Genomic DNA, 16337 nt, shown 5'->3' with positions numbered 1-16337 from the left:
TACAGACAACATTTTGCTGCTCACTTATTTATTGTTTCAAAATTAAGGTTTTGCGCCATCTGCTGGTTGATTGTTTCTGAACTAAACTTAAGAGAGAGAGGTTTTTTGCCGACACCTCACAATTTCTTTTTTTCTCTTTTTTATTTTCAGTGGGATGGGCCTCAAACACTTAATGTTCGCGCTGCTCTGTGCAGCCGTGCCGACAGTTTCTGGTGTTTTAGGCAACAATGAGAGCAGCGAGACGTACACGTGGACCAGACAGAGCCTCCCGCAGCTGCTGGACACACACACAGCACTTTTAGACGCACCTTTGTACAGAGGACAGGAGGAGAATGAAGAGAGACAAGGGACAAAGATGCTTTGCGGAATAGAGTGTCAAAGCAGCATACCACCGCTGGACCGGACTGAGCAGGAGAGGATGCTGGGATATGAGACAATGTATGAAAATGGCACTCGCACGCATACAGATATCAGTTTGCAGGGTTTAAACAAGACGTCTACAGGGACACCGGCACACTCGTCGGTTCGTACCCGCAGGAAGCGGCAGGTTTACGGAGCAGATGGACGCTTTGTGATCTCAGACTCCCATTTCATCACCAATTATCCGTTCTCCACTGCAGTCCGCCTCTCATCAGGTTGCTCTGGAGTCCTGGTATCGCCAAAACACGTGTTAACAGCAGCACACTGCATCCATGATGGTAGGGACTACCGAGAGAGTGCCAGAAGCCTTCGAGTAGGGGTGTTACAGCTCAAGAGCAAAAGCAGGAGGGGAAGCAGGAGAGGAGGGCGACGAAGGGGTGGCAGGAAAGGAGAGGGCGACACAAATGAGGAGAGAGGAGAGGTGCAGCTTATGGAGGAAGGTGAAGAGAAGAATAATATCGAAGTGGATGTAGCGAGAGGAAGAAAGGAAGGTGAAGGTAGGAGGCGCAGAGGAAGAAAAGATGGTCAGGGGGGAGCAGCTGATGGTGGAAACAAGGAGTTTGAGAGAAGAGGCGGAGGGAAACAAAAAAGCCTCAATCGTATACGACGTAGTTCTGCACTCAGAAAGAAACCTGTCTTTCGTTGGACTCGAGTCAAACAAACCAAAATCCCTCAAGGGTGGATCCTCACCAAGAGCTCCACCAATCCTGTGTCCCCCGACTATGATTACGCCCTTCTGGAGCTGAAACGACCCATCAAGCAGAAGCACATGGAGCTCGGGGTGGCACCCTCGGCTGCACCCCTGGCACGGATCCACTTCTCAGGCTATGACGCTGACAAACACCTGCTGGACGGCAGTGGAGATGAGAAGGTGGTCTATCGTTTTTGCTCGGTCGCAAAGGAGTCTGACAACTTGATGTATCAGCACTGCGATGCGCAGCCCGGTGCGACAGGTGCAGGTGTTTACATTCGTCTGAAACAGGAAGCGGGACATGAAGGCAGAAAGGGGAAGTGGCAGAGGAGGGTGATTGGGGTGTTCTCAGGCCATCAGTGGGTGGAGGTGGAGGGAGGTGAACAGCAGGACTTTAATGTCGCAGTGAGGATCACCCCTTCCAAATATGCCCAGATCTGCCACTGGATCCGCGGAGATCCAAGTCTTTGTAAAGAAGTGTGAACTTGTAGAACAATGGATCTGCAAGAGGAAAAGATCTGTTGTTCTAAGAGACTCAAAGACCGGGGGCACCATGTGAAAACTACAAAGGAATGGTCTTCACCGTTGACTCACCAAATTCTTGGTAAAAAAATAGGATTTAGGTTTGTATACAAAAGTACATTTTAGGATTAGTGTAATGTAAAATAAGAACCCAGCCATCATTCCTCAAGCACTGGAACAGCCAATAGAACGTCTCCAAACTGCACCCCGTGAAGACTACCTATTATTCATCCTATTCAACATTATATGTTCTTATATTACGGCATGCAAGAAGAAAGCTTGTTTCCCCTATAGTTACAATGACAACACTTGTATAGTCTATGTTGTATATTAATTGTAAGTCACTTCCAGAAGGATGTAATTTTATGATACGTATCTGTGGATTTCCTATAAAAGAATTTGTATGTCATAACAATGCAGATTCCAATAAAACATTTGACTTAATAGAATACTCTGCCAATTTAACATGATGCCATATTAACCATAATGCAACTTAACCACCCATAGTTTGGTTGGAGATTGTGGTAAATTATTCTGATAGCAGCCGAGGTTTTCTCAAGTATCTAACCTTAAGCAGAAATGAGGAGCGGGCTACAAATATGGTCATACCTTCAGAAAAAAACCCTTATAACTTTACACAATTCTCTTCCATATGTAGTCCACAAAACACCTGACATCTGATGTGCAAAATTGGTGGAGTGCTCCTTTTAAAGGGTACTAGCAACTTTATGTATTTCAAATGACTTTAATTTCTCTGTTTTCTTATTGTCCTTCAAACTCCCTAGAATCTTGCATTTTACAGCTTATTGTTTCTATGATTCATATAAATTGGAAAATTACAAACATTAGGAAGATTCAAACTAATGAGAATATGCAATTATTTTGAACTTTGAATTTCTATCATTAAAAAAAAGATTTACACAAATAAAAAGAGCAAAACTCTGAGCAGCTTTATACACCTCAGTCTGTGAGGCCAAGCTTAAAACCAAGGGTTCTGCAGTCGTCCCCGGCTCAGGAGCCGTGGTCTGTTCAGCCTATCCGGTCATTTAGAGAAGTTGGTTGTAGTTCCACTACATGTTAAAAGGAATATTGGGTCTATGCAGCATGTACATGCATTTCTTGATGCTTAATAATATAATGTTTATATTGTAATTTTGTTTCTTAATAGCTTTTAGGAGGTTTTTAATGCATATTTTCTTGTTCTTCTTCTTCAAAAACAGAAAACCTGAGTCATTTTTGGTGACAACAAATAAAAAAGTATGAAAATTTAAAACCCATGCTGACAAAAACCAGAGCAGAGATAAGTGATGAGCCACGAGGGTCATTTGGATCAGTGTATTTGTCTTTTATTGCATCTCATTTAGACTCACATGCAGGTGGGGTTGAGGGAGGGAGGAAGATGCCATCCATAATAACCAAAAAAATAAAAAAATAAAACGAACCACAGCCTTTAAATGAATACTTAGCAATCAGTATTTATCCACATTCTTGTTATTTTTATGTGTCATACTCATCTTTATTTTTCTTTCAACACTTTGTTAATTCCACAATGGATTAAGATACAGTCACTTTTTGGAAATAAACAACACACAGAACATCCAGCGTATACTTGAGGGCTTTACAGCGAGTCCCTAAGACTTCAGTGGCAGCATGTGAACAAATATACCAACCACTGCTGCATCACAATTGACCCAAAAAGAGCTGAGGCCCCTTCCCAATCACTTACACAACTGCTTCCTATAGTCTCTTTGATTTCCACCTTAACATGCGTGGAGGCCGAGACAAGGAAAGGAGCTCTTTGAGAGTATTAGAATGCCTCCCAGATTGACCTGTGTTGCACGCTACGATGCATTATCACTCCACACCAGCAGGGGGCACAACAGTACACACTCTGCACTCCGGGCAACATTGCCACTCAATACTGTCTCTTATTACAGATTGAGAAGTTTGAACAAAGAAAGTGGGAAACTTCTTTTGCCTACTTGTCTTCTTTTTTTTTTTCAACTATATAATTTAATGTAACTAAAAATATATGATACTTTTTCACTCAAAATAAAACTCAAGATTAAAGAAAAATATGTATAATCTATCATTTAAAATAGTCTAAAATGCATATGTCAATTTGAACACAGTTCACAATTTTCTTTGCATGTTTTATACAATCCCTAAAAAAAAACAAAGTAAAAACAAAACCGAACACAGTTTGATGTGCTCGATGATAAGTCCAGATTTCCAGTGCAAGTTGTGTTAAAGTACATTTGGAGTAAGAATTGTCCTCCAAAAACTTGAAGTAGACAGGTGGGAGGATGGATGGCCAAGCAGATATAGGTACAACCAAGTCTTGAATGACATTAAACATAGCTCAGTATTAGTTTGGACAATTGGGAGTGTGGGGGGGTAGGGGGTGGGGGGTGGGGGTTAGAGAGAGAGCGAGAGAGGGGTGTTGGCCAGTGAAGATACACCGAACACAGTCCACATTTAACGACACAGTCCTCGTCTGGGAGATGCGCAAAGAAACCAACATATATCCACCATTTCAAGTCAGCTGATACGCCAAAAATCCAGAATGAATCTAAATACACATTTATTTATTTTTTTTTGTTCATTTTTGCGTAGTATATTAAGTAAAGGTTAACACTGAATTACACGCACACCCACACACACGTAAACGGAATTCAGTTTTTCTGTATCTAGGGTTCACATTCACAGTTGTGCTACAACATTAGATAAGGAAGGCAGGGTTTTTTTTTTTAGGGGTCGCGGCTGGTAGGGAGTCAGAGGGTAAAGTTCGAAGAGTTCATGGCTGGTTGGCTGAAGGGGGTTGGGGGGGGGTGTCAGACATCCACATCCACATCCACAGAGTTCCAGACACAATGACAAACCTGCAAAGGAGGGAAAGAAAATTCATCGTCATTAAGCACGTGTTAAATTAGTAGTTTGTTAGTTAGTTAGGAGAAAAAGACATTTCAAATCAAGCCAGAGTTCCTTAACTCGTACCAATATTTATTTTCTCAGATGAGAAAAAACATTAGAAAAATTCACAGGGATACAATCACAAAACGTGTTATATCTTCCTTTAAATCACATTCCTGAGGAGTCGAGCGATTTAAATGTTTACAGTTTACAAAACTGTATTTCATTACAGGTGCACTGCAGCACATACACTTCCTCTTCTTTTTTTTTTTTAAATTAAAAACCTGCCACCTATATGATCCACCATATAATCCGACCAATGCCACTTTGGTCAATGATTGGATGCGTTATGCTAGAAGCAGCTCATGTAGCCAAGCTGTTAGCCTCAGGCAGACAGCAGAACCAGGCCACAGATGTCTGGTAAGCTCCACACCCATTGACTTTTATCCTTCATTTTCATCTTGAGCCTAACTGACACTGATCAGATCCTTCACAAATTGAGTGAACATACAAACAACAAATATACTTTGATTGGTAAAAACTTTGGAGTTTCCCGATATTTGCCTGTGATCTTGGTCTGTTCGTAAGAAGAAAAAAAAACTGTAGCTAAAATTTGAGAAACATCAGTCCTCTAAATAATTTTGTGAGCCCTCAGATTTATCTTCAAGGCCGGAAACCCCTGCACTAATGTCACATTCAGGGCGCTTTAACTCTGTTAGGTGGCATGACTGCTGCAGGAAACATGACTCACATGTGTTTGTTGTTGTGTGGTCCAACAAAGAATTTTGCACCATCATGCCTGCTGTACTCTTAACATTAGTCTGCAGCTGTCTATTTTAGTTCAATAATCGTCCCAACAGTGTACACGATCGTGCATCTTGATCAGAGCAATTAATGCAAATAGTACTGTCGGTTACAGTAATGATTCATCTGTCATCTTAGCATACGTTCAGTACGGAGACAGCACGTGTACCTTGGGGGTTTATGGGTCAGTCAGTCTACATGAAGTCCTTGATATTGAGGTCATCCAGAGCATTCCTGGGTGGTGGAGGCTTTCTGGGGCTCTGGGTCACTCCAGGAGACATCTGCAGACACATCGTAGTTTAGCACTCGCACTTCTTTTGGAGAGAAACTGTAACTTTTGTGCATTAAAGTGTTCTAATCCAATAAAGGATGAGTGCATTACCGGTGCTCCAGAGGTCACTCCCGGGGCTGGGAAGCTTGGCCTCGCCATGGGCATCATGGGAGCTCCAGCCGCTGGTGCCCCAGCCTTAAACAGAGACGGATGGAAGGAAAAAGAGACAGTAAGACAAAATGTGTGCTATCCGATGGGTGTGCGAGGGCCACTTAAGGGGGGCGGGGGGGGGGGATTGTCCATGAACATCCAGTAATGTCCACACTGGGTATTACTGGACTGCTGGTCTTACCATGGTGAAGCAGGGGTGAGTCCCCATAAAAGGACCGACACCCATGGGTCTGCTCTAAAGGTGTGGAGGGAAGGGGGTGGACAGGAGGAGGTGGGATGTTACTAAACTACATATAACACAGACAGCGATGCTGCAAAACAAATGCAAAAAAAACAAAAAGTACAAAACACATGAATATTTCCTACTGACACACAAAGGTAATGTTGAAGACACGGCAATGCTGGACAAAAAAAAAAAAAAAAAAAGCTGTCACACAAGAAGTGAAGACACGCCACCACAAAACCCTAACCTCACCTGTGAGGTTATGCTCTTTATTCTCACATGCACAAGGATTTAGAGCTTGTTGCACGTAGCCTTCAGATGGAAGTGTCAAATTTGTTGTTGCCAACAATGCAAATGTGGCAATGAAGCAGTGATTTCAGCTATAAGGGCAGAGCCGGGGAGCTTGCCTGGACTCTATCAGAGTTCTTTCAGGCAAGAAAATATAAAGATAAGAGAATAAGAAGCTGTTTCCAGGCAACAGCTTCTTAATTTGGCAGTTTCATTTGTCACTTCATCACTCTCCAGTAGATATTCCAGAAATACAAAAAACCTTTTGAACCAGACAACATGATAAAACTGCCTGAATTCCTGCCCCTGGCTCTATGTCCAGGGCAGTATTGCAGACTTTTAGATCCATCAGCGTCTTGTGTTTTGTGTACTTGCTGTGGGTTGACTGGAATACGGTGTCTTCTTTCCTACGTTTTCTCACTGCTTCACCTCTCACTTTCCTAGCCTTCTGTTTTACACCTGGAACCTGGAGAGCCAGATGAAGGCAATGCTTGTGATTGCTGCAACAGGTATGCCCTGTGCTGTCGCTGCCATGCCGCTCCACTCCATGCTACAAGACACAGACAACATTTACCATGGGAGCACCCCAACTGGGGGGAGCTACCTGAGGGGCTGCTGGGGTTCCCATCGTGAGATCTAAGAGAGGGAGAGAGAGAGAACGAGGTACTGCAAATCACTGTTTTCATTTACATTATCATGAACACATTAGATTTACTGCAATTCATTTGTAAGTTACATGACAGGGTTGAGTAAAGCTGTTGTCTTTTCAAGGATAGACCTAGAAGTGGGCGGTGATTAGCTTAGCATAACACGTTTCATGAATACTGGCATTTAAAAAAAAAACTTAAATGCAAAATTGCCAATTTGTGCCAATTTTATAGGGGAGATACAGTAAGTACAGATACAGAGAATTAGAGGAGTAGGTCAGTATATATATGTTGGCTGCAGTTAGTTGAGCATGAAGACCAGAGGTTTAGTGTTGTCAGATTGCGGCAGAATGATGCTGCGCCACTTTTTTTCCCCTCCAAATTAGGAAATAAAATGTTCACAGTTCTCTTCATCTGATTGAAATTGATTTAAATTTTGTAGTGCTTCAAAATCCAATCATTTCTAAAACCTTATGTCATGCAAGAGAGCCAATAAAAACAAAGAGAATGGTCCAAGTTGTGATATCGACATTTCGGGTGTATTGATTAAATCACGACATCGACTTTAAACTTTTTGATCTGCTACATTTTCTCCATTTTAATTTCTTAACAATGGTTTTATTGTGAAACATTTGCAGGAACGTGTTTTGTTGTGAGTAAAATCACCCTAGATGACACTTTAAATGAGGAATCCAGAACTACTACAACTATTTTATATTGTTGACTTTATTAGATTAAAGTGACTAAATTATCGAGGCTACAACAAGCTGCAACTTAACAGTGTGCATGTCCGTGTGTTCTTATGTCATAAGTGAACTCCAGTACTTTAACAAATAGCACTACACCCCTGATTAAGACTGGGAACAGAGGAAAAAAAGCGACCCTGACTCTGTCCAAAGGAAACAAAATCAGCCTACCAGCACATCTAAAGTTCCTAATTAAGACGGTCTATCACATTGGTTTGATCTGGATAAAAACTAACATGATAAAACGCCAATTTACCATTTGGTAATGTTTAGGTTTTGAGCTTTTTACCAACTATTTCTTGGTTCTGATCAGTTAGACTAAATAACCCCCCAGTGATATTTGAAGAATGACATTACCCCTATGTTTTTTTTTTTACAGCATAAATTATTGTCCATCATTGTGTTTATTTGTGAAGTTACTGGAAGGTAAACTTATAATTTGACAGAATCAGGGTCTTCCCTGTTTCAAGTCTTTATATTGAGCTTCTGGCTACAGCTTCATATTTATCAATGTGAGACACGTATCAATCATCTCATCAAACTCTCCACCAGAAAGCAAACTATCCCTTTTTAATCATGTAGAAATATTCATCTAAATCTCTACTTACTACTTGCCATGTTTGCCATGGAGGTGTCAATGTCCCCCGCCTGTGGGGTCACAGTGGGCTTCATTACATCCCCTAGACCATCAAATACTACAGCGGGGAAGGGCGTTGGGGTGGGGAGACAGGACAGGATGGAAAAGGGAGGGAGATGTTAGCACCTATCGATGCAAGCTGTCATCACACTCTACCACAACTCAGCAGCAGGCCTCCTTACATGGATTACCATGACAACCAATGGATGTCTCCATGACAACAAAAAGGAGAGGAAAGCGTTGGAATGTGAACTACTGTGCAGAGCAGGTTAATTTAAGATAAGACAGAAGGTATCATCACTGGCAAATAGTAAGAAGGCCAATTTCAGGGAATTTAGATCATGATAATGGATTTGTTGTGCAGACTACAAAATAGGATGTAGTCCCATTTTCTACAGGAGACATCTGTCATGATCATTTACAAAATGGAGATAGGAAATAAGAACTTGACATCCTTAAAGTATGTATGTAGAATAAATATAAACCTGAATTTGTTACCGTATGGTGTGGCAGTACTGCACCTTTCCATGATAACATCAAACACAAGGTGAAGTCTACATTTTCAGTGTTTGAAGGTACATTTATTGCATGTTTGTGATTGCTGCGGAAGTTTTGATGAGGGCAAAACACTGCAGCTAGTGTGGAGCTGGGTTAACTGCTAAATAAGCACCTAATAACACTCCTACTTCACACACTCTTTGTAACCATCAAGCATCTGGTGGTGGAAGGGACAGTGCAGCTGAGCGTGCCGTGCACCACTGCAATGCAGCGCACTGTCGGAAATTAGCGTGTTAAAGAGCAAGGAAACTCACCCAATCAAATGGCAGGAAGCAAGAAATGAGCCAGCCCAAGAGCCAGATGGAGACAGAGAGCGAGGGAGAGAGAAAGAGAGGATAGTAAAAAGCACAGATGCCAGAGAGAAGGGAGAAGAAAATGCAGTGAGGTTTTAAAGGAGTGGGCGACGATGAGACCGTTTGAGGTTATTGCATGAATGATAGAAAGAGAGGAGAAGAGAAAGAGTTAAGCCTTAAAGCAGTAGTATTGCAGACCATCAGTTATATAATATGAGACCAGGAACCAGGTGAGCAGGGGTCCATGTTGCCATGGTAACAGTTACCACAGTTACCAGTTGCAAGGCTGTGAAAGTTGGGAGAGATTGGAGGAATTCCCCGAAGACGAATAACCCCAATAGTCATGTTGAAACGGAGCGAGCCAATGATGATGTTAACATGAGCAGTCAAGCAAAAAATGACACTTTATGTTTTCTGTGCAAAGAACATTAAGTGTGTTTTTTTTAGTGTGTATTTGGGTAAATAAATAAATTGTGAAACAGCTTACAGCAAACTATTTCATTAACCATTACCAAAGTTAATGGAAACAGTTACTGACAAATAAAGGAACAACCAGTGTTGCAGGCAAACACCGCCATAACGATTATAAAAGGAAGATGTCAGAAGTTTGTGCTGAAGTGAAATGGTGTTACAAAGACAATGACACGGCATCATGCAAGAACTTATGTGATTAAAAGCTACAGTCATGGACAAATTATGAGGTAACGGCCTTTGAGCAGCAGAAATCTCTGGTGCAGCTGCTGTTTGAAGCTGAACTTCAGCATTTATTTCACACTAAATATAAAATATTCCTGATATTCCTCTCCAAAGATATTATATTATGGAAAATATTATAGAAAATTCATAAAGGAAAGTCTGACATACATACATAAGTTTGGAAGGAATGTTAAAAACAGTCACTTCAAGCACAGGCTATTTCCCAGGGGACCCCCAGACCTCTTGGGCCTTTTGACCTGTGTCCATAATGCCTGTTAAGCAATTCATCCACGACTCCAGTACAGTCAGTGAAATGGAAATATTTCAGAGGATTGTCTGCAACATGTTGATCTGCTCTCCTTTGTGCACATGCAGGTTGGCTCTCCACACATCTGTGGATTTACCTGACATCAGCTCAGCACCGGGGGCGGCGGGAGCAGCAGCAGCAGCTGGGCCATCTCCTCCTGTGGACTCTGGTAGGTCAACCAAAAAAAAAAAAAACCAAAGCATCCCGTGCCAGGGGGAAGTAGGTTGAGCAGTTTCCATCGCAGCATAAGGGCAAAGAAGGGTAATAATCAGCCTTCGGCTTCACGCTAGTAATACCAGACAAAATGTTGAGAGTTAGAGAAGAAACTGATTACATAATCACAAGCATTTTGTTTTTGAGTAAGTACAATTAAACACACATACACACGCATACACACACACTCACACACATCTTAATGCCTTTTTCCATTTGTAACAGTCACAGTACTTGTACGTGCATTTTCACACATGTTCATAGCTCATAGTTATGTTTGTGCCATCCACGTTGTTGCAACTTTGAATATAGACTTTAGACAAGAAGTCATTACTTGCAGTTCATAAAAAAAAATACTGTTTCCACACAACTAAACTTCATCTCAGGCATCTGCTTAACCCTTGTGTTGTCCTTGAGTCAAAATGACCCGCAGCTGTGTTCAACCAAGTTCTATTTTATTTTCATATTTTTTGGGATCATTGGTGACAAGAAGGCTGTGAGGGTTTCTTTAAAGAATGATGAACAATGATCCCCAAAAAAATATAAAAATATAGAAATAAAATAGAACTTGGTTGAACACAGGTGCGGGTCATTTTGACCCAAGGACAACACGAGGGTTATAAAGCCTCCATGAACCACCCCAAAAGAAGACAGCCAAAGAATAACAAGAGTAGCCTACATAAAACAAAACAGAACTAAATTGTATACTGTTCCACTTTACGCCCCTCTCTTCTGTGAAGGGTTTTCAATAAATAAGGGAGGCAGAGTGAGTTCAGGCAGTCTTGTGAGTTACCCACCACCAAACAGGTTCATGATGGCTCCTGTGTCAATTTTGGGTGGGGGTTCTGTGGAGAGGATGGGGGCGGGGGAGCTGAACACATCCGCTGGAGAAGGCAAGGTGGAGATGATGTTTAGACCCCAAATGCGCACAAATACACACAAGCTCTTCACTGCGATTTATTTGAATGCACAATGCCCTTGTATCAATTTCAGTTGCAGTGCACGCAGTACATGCTGGAATAGGAAAGGAGGTGAGAGTCGTTTGGTAAACATTTCAGACAGCTCGATAGCCTTTAGCAGACCCATAAGAGAGAAATCTAATTTCCTTTTCTCCTTCGCTGATTAAAGCCAAAGACAAGGCTGACAAAAACAGACACAGCAAGACAGGATATGAAGAATAGGAGCGCACACAATATGGCAAACAGAGTGCAAAGGGGTACCTGCTGCAAACAAGTCAGCACTGGGAGTGGAGCCTGCTTTGGAGAAGCTTGTGTCTGGCATGGAGTCAAACATATCTACGAACACATGCGCACCCAAAACACGAATATTGAAATACTTAATAATGGTGATGATGCACAAAGCTGCAAACGTGTGCACATTAGCCTGATAAAATCAAAGAGCAAAATGTGATATGGGTGAGAAGAGGGGAGGAGAAGAGAGAGGATGGCAAGCAGCATCAGACCAGTGAGCCAGGAAGTATGACAAGACAGTGACACACATCTCTAAAGTTTACCACTGAAAAGGTCAGTCTCAGGGCTGGCGGGGCTGGGGGCTATGGGAGCTGAAATGGTTGCAGTGGTGATGATGGTGCTGGTTGAGGAGGTGAAGCACGGTGAAGGGGAAGGAGAGGGGGAGGAGGAGGGCACCACAGAGCTAAAGCAGGCGTCCAGCGAACTGGCCGGGTTATTATTCTCCACCGTCATCATGCCGAAAAGGTCTAGACCTGAAGACGCTGTGTTGGTGCTCCCATCCGAAGGAGCAAAGGGGTCTTTGGGGAAGCAGTGGGGTTGGGGTGAGACAGAAATGTAACACATGGAGAGGAAGGGGAGTGTTAGACAATAACTTTGATACAAAACAGACTAGACATACAGTGCAGAGGAAATTCTTTTGGCAATTTTAGATGTTGAGATCAGGGGTCTGACTGATACATCAACATCACTGAGTCAGTCTGAGGTTACACAAAGAGACAGAAACAACTGGGAGACACACAGGAACTGGTAGGTTCTCCAAGATGTTTGGAACAAAGCCAAGTACCTAAAAAAAACATTTCCCACTGGAGAGAGAAAACATGCAGAGCTCCAACACACTCCTTCTGTCTGTCTAAAAATAGCATCTGTGATGAAACAACACTTGTCTAAAACCTAGTGCAGTGGCTCTGAACTGGTCCAGCCTCAGGGCCCATGTTTTTCCTTGGTCATTAAGTCACAACCCAAATTTTTTAGCCACCCAAATTTATATTACAAAAAATAGTGCAGCAATACACAGTGCCTTCAAGTCACTGTTAAAAATATTAAATAAACCCCCAAAAAGTGAAACAAATGTGCAACTAGGCCTAACAACACAATTAAATAAAAAATAAAACTTGTGTTGGATTACCAAAGCCTTTCAAACAAGTGACTGCTCATCATCTTTCAAGAGTCAAATCATTTTTAATCATTATTAAATCCTAAACCTGTTTACAAATGCTCAGATGACAACGCTGGCAGCAATTGGTGACTGCACACGTGGCGTCACGAGAAATGTATGTCCTTGAAAATAAAAATAAAGCAGCAAAGGTTCTGTAGACTTCACAATAAAAGTTAGACCCCCCGCCCCCCCCAAAAAAAAATTCCCACACACATTCAAGACCCTCTCAAAATGACCCTGCAACCCACAAGTTACGAACCACTGATGCAAAGTATATATTGCTGGACTGTTAAGGAAGGCTAGAGGGATTTTAATTTGAAACAAGAGCTTTTGATTTGAAAATTCAATCACATGACACTCAGCTGACCAATGGTGTACTTCATCACTTACTCAGCTAGTCAGTCAGTCACTCCCTCACTCACTTGGAGACACTCAGGTTTGTCAGGCTGGCCCAGTCTCAGTTCAACCAGAACCATGACAAACAACTGGAGCAAATAGTGATCACTTTCACACCTCAGGAACAAACCACAACTGACCCGGAAATAAAACCAGAGGACTGCCAGAAGCAAGTTTCTCCTTGACAGAAAGTATCAAAATTTTCCTTCAAAAGGCAAGAGACAAAGAGCATTGTCTTTGATTACCACAGTAACAGTAGCAGCCCTGGAATAGGCCACATGAGCCACAGCAAACAGAAAGGGAGCGGTCGTAACACACCCCTCCATAAAAACGGGCTCCGACTCAGAACCGCATTCAAAAAACAAACGGGATAAACACCGACACTCAAATACAACATTACGAAATTGCCCCAAACTTCATCAAATAGTTTATACGTTACCCAAGATCCACACGTAATACTGTTCTCTTTCCGGGCTGCCATTATCCAGAGACTCCCACCATCCCTACATCCTCAGCAACCTTGGTACCAGAGAAGCAAATTAAGAGGATGAAAGGCAGAGATTATCAGACGAGAATGGAAATCAGAAACAGTCAACAATAGGGATTTAGAAGTATTGCACAAAGGATAGCGCATTCTCTGCACCCTTGATCTAGTGACTGTTAAGTTGTACGGCTGCAGGAACAATACCCACCTCAACTTGCAGATCTGATCTTTGAAGAAACACAAAAGTGAGTATGGTCAACAAAATCAAGTTCAACTTCCAACTTTCCTTGTACTTATCAAGCTGTAGATCCAGAATGAGCACCCAAGCTCATCACAAGTATCCACCACCACACGTGGCTGGTAAACCCAATCGCCACACTCTGCTTGGACCAAATTCCAACAACCAAACACAAATCTGGAATTAAACCTGAGCATCAAACCAAAGTAGCTAACCCAAAGGTTCCTCTAAACAAACGGCTCTCTAGCCATGATGCGACACAATGAGGAAACCAAGCTACAACCAAGCTCACACAAAAGCCCAAAACACGAGTGGTGACGTCTATACCAAAGTTACCAGACCAAACTTCCAATTTATACATGCCACATTATTTGAAGGTGAAAAACAAACTCACTGCAACAGCATGATACTGTCTGAATCTGACCAGTCTCTAGGATCCGCATTATACTTCAACAGAAAGTAAAGTATACCAATCAAAGTCACCAAATCTGGGAAACAGGCAATGGAATATAACCAGATACGATGGAGATTACTGCCCCGAGGCCTCGTGGTCATCAACTCTGAACACATCTAGCTACAAGTAGAGCCATCCTCACAACCAAGCAGGCAAATACTTCTCCACAAACCTTGAATGGAACACTTGGGAAAACCAAACCTGGGGTAAAAAGTGAACAAGAGACCCTCCCCTTTACCTATGCAAACTACAACCATTGAGCTAGCTATCTAACTCAACCCTAGTCTTCGTGCAGTTAGTGATGGGGGGTAATTACGCACGGCAAACCAGCCAGGCGAATAAACCAACCAGAAAGCCAGCGACCCTCTCAGCCACGGAGGTGCTCCCGAGTCAATGGCTCCGCCCACCTTCGCCGCCGCCTAATTGAAACACTACAAGCCCCATAGGGGAACCCGCTGCCAAGCCTAACGGGGGAAAAGTACTTCTGTTCGAACAGATAACACACACAAAAAAAAACAGACAAACACACAACTAACAACAAAAAGGAGACCAATTACCACACTCTCCTAAAAATCACCCTAAAGAGGAACATAACCTGACATTTCCCCTCCTCAAAAAGATGGTGAACAAACAACAAATCATGTGTTCTACTGACATCGTCATCCAAAACAATTCACCAACATACACTCCTACAAGACAAACCAAGACAGTTGCCACTGTCTGCCAAAGAGGTTTGCAATACACTAATTTAATCCGGGCCAAGCCACCACAAAAGGCTGTTAAACTCAAATTAATTTACTCTTTACAAATGGCTACCGGACGAGCGGACGAGCCCCCACTTGTCACAAACCGGCTTAATGCTTGTGACAAAGAGGAGGGTAGATGAGACAGGTTGAAATGCCAGTGGAGAGTTTTATCTAAAGTTAACAAAGTTAAACTATAGCAGAAATGTGAGTTGTGAAGATGAGTAGCATCAGTGGTGAATGTAACGCATGGATGGGAGAGAAATATGTACGCAAGTTTTGAAGGTGAAAGATAAAGTCAACCGAACCAAACCAAGAGATGTGGAGCCCTGAGAGAGAGACAATGAAACAAGGCTGGTATTTGTAGCACTGGTAGAGGCCTACACAGGTGCCACCATGTTACCTTAACGACACTCGCTGACTGCAAATATTGCCAAATATGAATTTGGCAAGGCAACTGTTACCTATTTAGGTAAAAAAAAAAAGTTTGCCAAGGGCAGGTGCGTCCCGTCGCCGCGAAGGTGCGGCAGTAGTTGATTTTCCTGTCCCACAGACAAAAAGAGCTTCACGACGTTTTCTTGGCATGTGCGGTTATTATAGAAGTTTCTGTCGGAAGTTTTCCGATGTTGTTGCGCCTCTGACCAGTCTGGTCAGTCTGCTGAAACCGTTTGTTTGGTCCTCCGCATGCCAAGTTTCTTTTAATTCCGTGAAAGTTTTGTTGTGTAGTCCCCGATGCTCCTGACTTTGACCATCCTTTTATAAACTCGCGGTCGATACGAGTGCATGTGGCGCAGGTGCTGTACCTCTGCGGGAAAACCAGCAGGGCGTAGATCACCCCATGTGCTACTTCTCTAAGACGTTTAACAGACACCAACTACATTATAGCCCAATAGAAAAGGAACCACTTGCCTTGCTGCTAATGCTTCACCACTTTGAAGTTTATCTGGTGTCCAGTTCACAGCAAATCCAAGTATTCACAGACCATAACCCGTTAGTGTTTTTGTCTCGGATGAGAAATTCAAATCAGAGACTGATGCGCTTGGTCTCTCCTTCTGCAAGATTTTAATTTGCACATAATCCACAAAAAGGGTGTCTAAAATAGAAAAAAAAAAAATAATAATAATTTTTCATTGACCGAGACACCCATTGTTACTGTTTCTACACCTGCCCAGCTTAGCTGCGTTCCAAAAGTTTACGAGCAAACTCCTCAGTAATT

General features: G+C 42.4%; 2 protein-coding genes across 2 annotated transcripts in view; one reads left to right on the top strand and one right to left on the bottom strand.

The window, feature by feature from the left end:
* LOC138630201 (inactive serine protease 35-like) overlaps positions 1–2082 on the top strand; it is an 82935-nt gene extending 80853 nt beyond the window's left edge. Inside the window, exon 5 of the mRNA XM_069714370.1 lies at positions 151–2082. Within this exon, the coding sequence (XP_069570471.1) occupies positions 155–1594 (1440 nt within the window). The 5' untranslated portion in view covers positions 151–154 and the 3' untranslated portion in view covers positions 1595–2082. The remainder of the gene's footprint in view (positions 1–150) is intronic.
* An 881-nt stretch (positions 2083–2963) lies between these two features.
* The window catches only part of LOC138630205 (clathrin coat assembly protein AP180-like), a 29510-nt gene continuing 16136 nt past the window's right edge, over positions 2964–16337 (bottom strand). Inside the window, exons 17-25 of the mRNA XM_069714373.1 lie at positions 11914–12168; positions 11621–11695; positions 11198–11284; positions 10285–10353; positions 8305–8391; positions 6878–6939; positions 5733–5816; positions 5520–5631; positions 2964–4515 (exon numbers count right to left, since the gene is read on the bottom strand). Coding sequence (XP_069570474.1) covers positions 5545–5631; positions 5733–5816; positions 6878–6939; positions 8305–8391; positions 10285–10353; positions 11198–11284; positions 11621–11695; positions 11914–12168 — 806 coding nt within the window. The 3' untranslated portion in view covers positions 2964–4515; positions 5520–5544. The remainder of the gene's footprint in view (positions 4516–5519; positions 5632–5732; positions 5817–6877; positions 6940–8304; positions 8392–10284; positions 10354–11197; positions 11285–11620; positions 11696–11913; positions 12169–16337) is intronic.

The sequence above is a fragment of the Brachyistius frenatus genome, unplaced genomic scaffold, assembly GCF_029030835.1.
Source record: "Brachyistius frenatus isolate BFR_SWC_R1_liver_20210118 unplaced genomic scaffold, ASM2903083v1 Contig_130, whole genome shotgun sequence".
Lineage (NCBI taxonomy): Eukaryota > Metazoa > Chordata > Actinopteri > Embiotocidae > Brachyistius > Brachyistius frenatus.
This window is presented reverse-complemented; position numbering and strand designations above follow the sequence as displayed.